Here is a 3244-nt window from a genome sequence, read left to right as displayed (position 1 = left end):
ATGTGTAATGATTTAAGATTCAAATAAGTTTATACCTAACTTTTTTTTTTTTTACATTCAAATTTGATGTAGACATGTGATTTTTTTATTTTTTTGTTCAGCTATGTAAATTATAAATTAAAAAAAAAATTGCATAACTTTTTTATTGTGTAGCATTATTCCCAAAAGATATTAGCTATGTATGGATTGATTGTATTTAACCTCATTAGCCTAGTTGTTATCAGACCTTTAGAGCCACTTTGAAAAGATAGACTAATAAGTGTTGAATCTCAGCCCCATCCCCTGCAATCTCGGCCGTCTCTCTGGGACTCAGTGCTCCTTCCTTCTTCCTAAATCCTAATCTGCTTTTGCCCAATTCAGTTCAACACCCTTCACTCATGGCTTCCTCTTCTTCCCTTCTTCAGCCTTTCTAAACGCCGAACAGTAAATTAACCTGCTAAAGATTGTTTTTTTTTTTACTTCTTATAATCAACAGTGGTGAAAGTGGTCATCCTCTACCTCGTTCACTTCTTCTAATCTCGCCTGACCCAATCTAATCCACTCATCCTGTAAAAAATCCAGTTGAACCTCATCAAAGGTTCTTCCTTTCTCCATCTAAATACCAAAAACGCCACCTTTGGTCCTCTACCGTCATGGATCCCAACAAAGGTTCTTCCAAGATTCCACCGGAGCCGCCCAAGTTTCTCCAGAACGCAGACAAGAGAGATCCCTCCAGAGATAGCAGAGACCTCCAAGTGCTCGTTTCTTCCACTTCTTCCGGAGCAGAGAGAGAGCTTCCCCTTGTAGCCGCTACTTCTACTAGCACAGCAGAGAAAGACGATCAAAGGAGGCAGCTTGCGCCCAAGAGAAGCTCGAACAAGGATCGGCACACTAAAGTCGATGGGCGCGGGCGAAGAATCCGGATGCCAGCTCTCTGTGCTGCTCGAATCTTTCAACTGACTCGCGAGCTCGGTCACAAGTCCGATGGCGAGACTATCCAGTGGCTTCTGCAGCAGGCGGAGCCTTCTATCATCGCGGCCACCGGCTCCGGTACCATCCCGGCCTCCGCGCTCACCTCCGCCCCTTCTTCCATTTCCCACACCAAGTTCAACGAGCCCCCGCCTTCTGCCATGGCCACCTCTTCAAGACCTAATTGGGCAACTGGCCTCTGGCCGCCGCCGCTAGGCAGCTTCGCCGGCTCTGGATTCCTCCCCCAAACGAGCAATCTCGGCGGCGAAGGGTCTGCTGGAGGGTTTATGCAGAGGATTGGTTTGCCGGGGCTCGAGCTGCCGGGTGCCGGGATAGGCCAGATGAGCTTTGCTTCAATGCTAGGTGGACATGGGCAGCAGATGCCTGGGCTTGAGCTAGGACTTTCGCAAGATGGGCATATTGGAGTATTAAACCCCCAAGTTTTGAGCCAGTTCTATCAGCAGATGGGGCAGGGGAGAGGAGGAGGAACTGAGCACTTGCAGCATCATCTTCATCAACATCAGCAGACTCACCAGAGCCAGGGGTCTCTGGAGAAAGATGATTCTGAAGGATCAAGTCAGTAGATAATAGTGATGGTTAAAAAGGAGTTTCTTTGGTGGAAATTTGAGTCAAAAGATGAGGAATTTTTCTGTTCTGAGTGCTATAGTGTAATGATCTTGGAGGAGGAAAGGCTAGATAATGCATTTGGTTTTTTGTGGTATTTTGTTAGAGTTTTCTCCTTTCTCCTAAGACATTCTGTATGGATTCTTGGCGTTTTCGCTTTCTGGTAAATCCCTTTCTTCTTATAATCTGAGATATGGTACTTATTCCTTTGTGAGAGTGCTAATTGATTTTTGTTTTGCTGAATTTGGTCTGCAGGTGTAGATTGAATCAAGCTGAAGCCTTGTGATGGAAGTATATATATTGTTTACTCTGAGGTTTGTAGATATAGAGTTTGAGCCATCATCTATTTTTTCTCTTTTTTTTTTTTTTTTTTTTTGTTTTTTTTTTTTTTGGATTTTGGATTTTTTTTTTTTTTTTTTTTTTTTTTTTTTTTTTGGTTTTTAGATTTGATTGGAATTGGAATTTTCTTGTTTTTTTTGTTAAGAATAAATCACAGTGTTTTGTGTTAATTTAATGTGATTCTTTCAATGATGGGGCTGCTTATGTTTCCAGATTGTGCCTTTTGAATTAAAGTGGCAAAGAAATTATGCTTTCCTATGGTTTCTTTCACCTTTGTTTGTTTGATAAATGCTAATATAATGCTTTCAGCTTTGTTTTAACCTTATGAAGTTTTTGTTGCATTTGCAAGCCTATAATTTTATTTATCTGTAACAAATAGCTGTTTGCAAAAATATTCTCATAGGACAATCATCATCATTGGCGTCGCTAACCTAACTGCTGAAATTTCTTGTACAATCATTACTCTAATGCTTGCACTTTTCTATGGTTGAAGCTCCTAGTAATAACTTACCAAACCTTGAGGTTGTAGGTTCTATAGGAAACAAAGTAAAATGATAAATATAAAGATCACAGTGCAAAAAACAAAGATTTTATGTGGTTCGATGATCCATCAATGGAGAAAAATGATTCATTTAGCCGACCCCACGTAGTGGGACAAAGGCTTGATGTTGTTGTTGTTGTTGTTGTTGATGGTGATCCATCATTGCCTGGAGCTTCACAATGTGCAGTATATTGCTCATCCGACAATTATATAAGAGATGCTCCTTGTAGACAACCTATAGAAGAGTAAAATTGAATATTTACTTTGTAAATATTACTGTAGAATATATTACACAATATTTCACATAATTAAAATATTTTATAGGGAAAGAATCTTTAGTAGGGAATGAGTCTTCAGTAGGAATTTGTTACGAAACCAACCAAACCGGCCTAGGAGGGGCCGGTCCAGTTCTACAAGAGGCAGGCTAAGCCGCCTCCCTGATGTGTTTTCCACCCAGCTTGTGGGCCCCCCTTGAAGCGACAATAGGAGAGAGGGGAAGGAATTTTGAAATTAGTTTATATTAGGGAAGTGGATTTAATTAATTAAAAGATTTGATATCTTTTGTATTAATTAAATAATATCTTATCTTAGGAAGTTTTTAAGGAGGTGGAGAGGGCTATTTAAAAGGCATGAAGGGGCTAAGGTAGATATGCTTAGATTTGAGTTTCTCTTGGAGTCTTTTGAGGTTTGAGGGCTTTAGACCTTGCATCTAGAGATTGGGAGAGAATGATCCTCCTCTCGAATAGAGGATCACTTGTATCCTGTTTTGTGTTAGTTTTGTTTTATTTCCCT

General features: G+C 40.4%; 1 protein-coding gene across 1 annotated transcript; it reads left to right on the top strand.

The window, feature by feature from the left end:
* Window positions 1-227: 227 nt before the first annotated feature.
* On the top strand, window positions 228-1971 carry LOC110107626 (transcription factor TCP20). The gene is made up of 2 exons (XM_020837922.2): window positions 228-1735; window positions 1828-1971. The coding sequence occupies exon 1, from the start codon at window positions 633-635 to the stop codon at window positions 1530-1532; it is 900 nt and encodes a 299-aa protein (XP_020693581.1). The 5' UTR covers window positions 228-632; the 3' UTR covers window positions 1533-1735; window positions 1828-1971.
* The last annotated feature ends 1273 nt before the right edge of the window (window positions 1972-3244 follow it).

The sequence above is a fragment of the Dendrobium catenatum genome, unplaced genomic scaffold (genome assembly GCF_001605985.2).
Source record: "Dendrobium catenatum unplaced genomic scaffold, ASM160598v2 fragScaff_scaffold_706, whole genome shotgun sequence".
NCBI classification, from domain to species: Eukaryota; Viridiplantae; Streptophyta; class Magnoliopsida; order Asparagales; family Orchidaceae; genus Dendrobium; species Dendrobium catenatum.
Note: the sequence above shows the minus strand (reverse complement) of the source record. Positions and strands in the feature narration are given on the sequence as shown.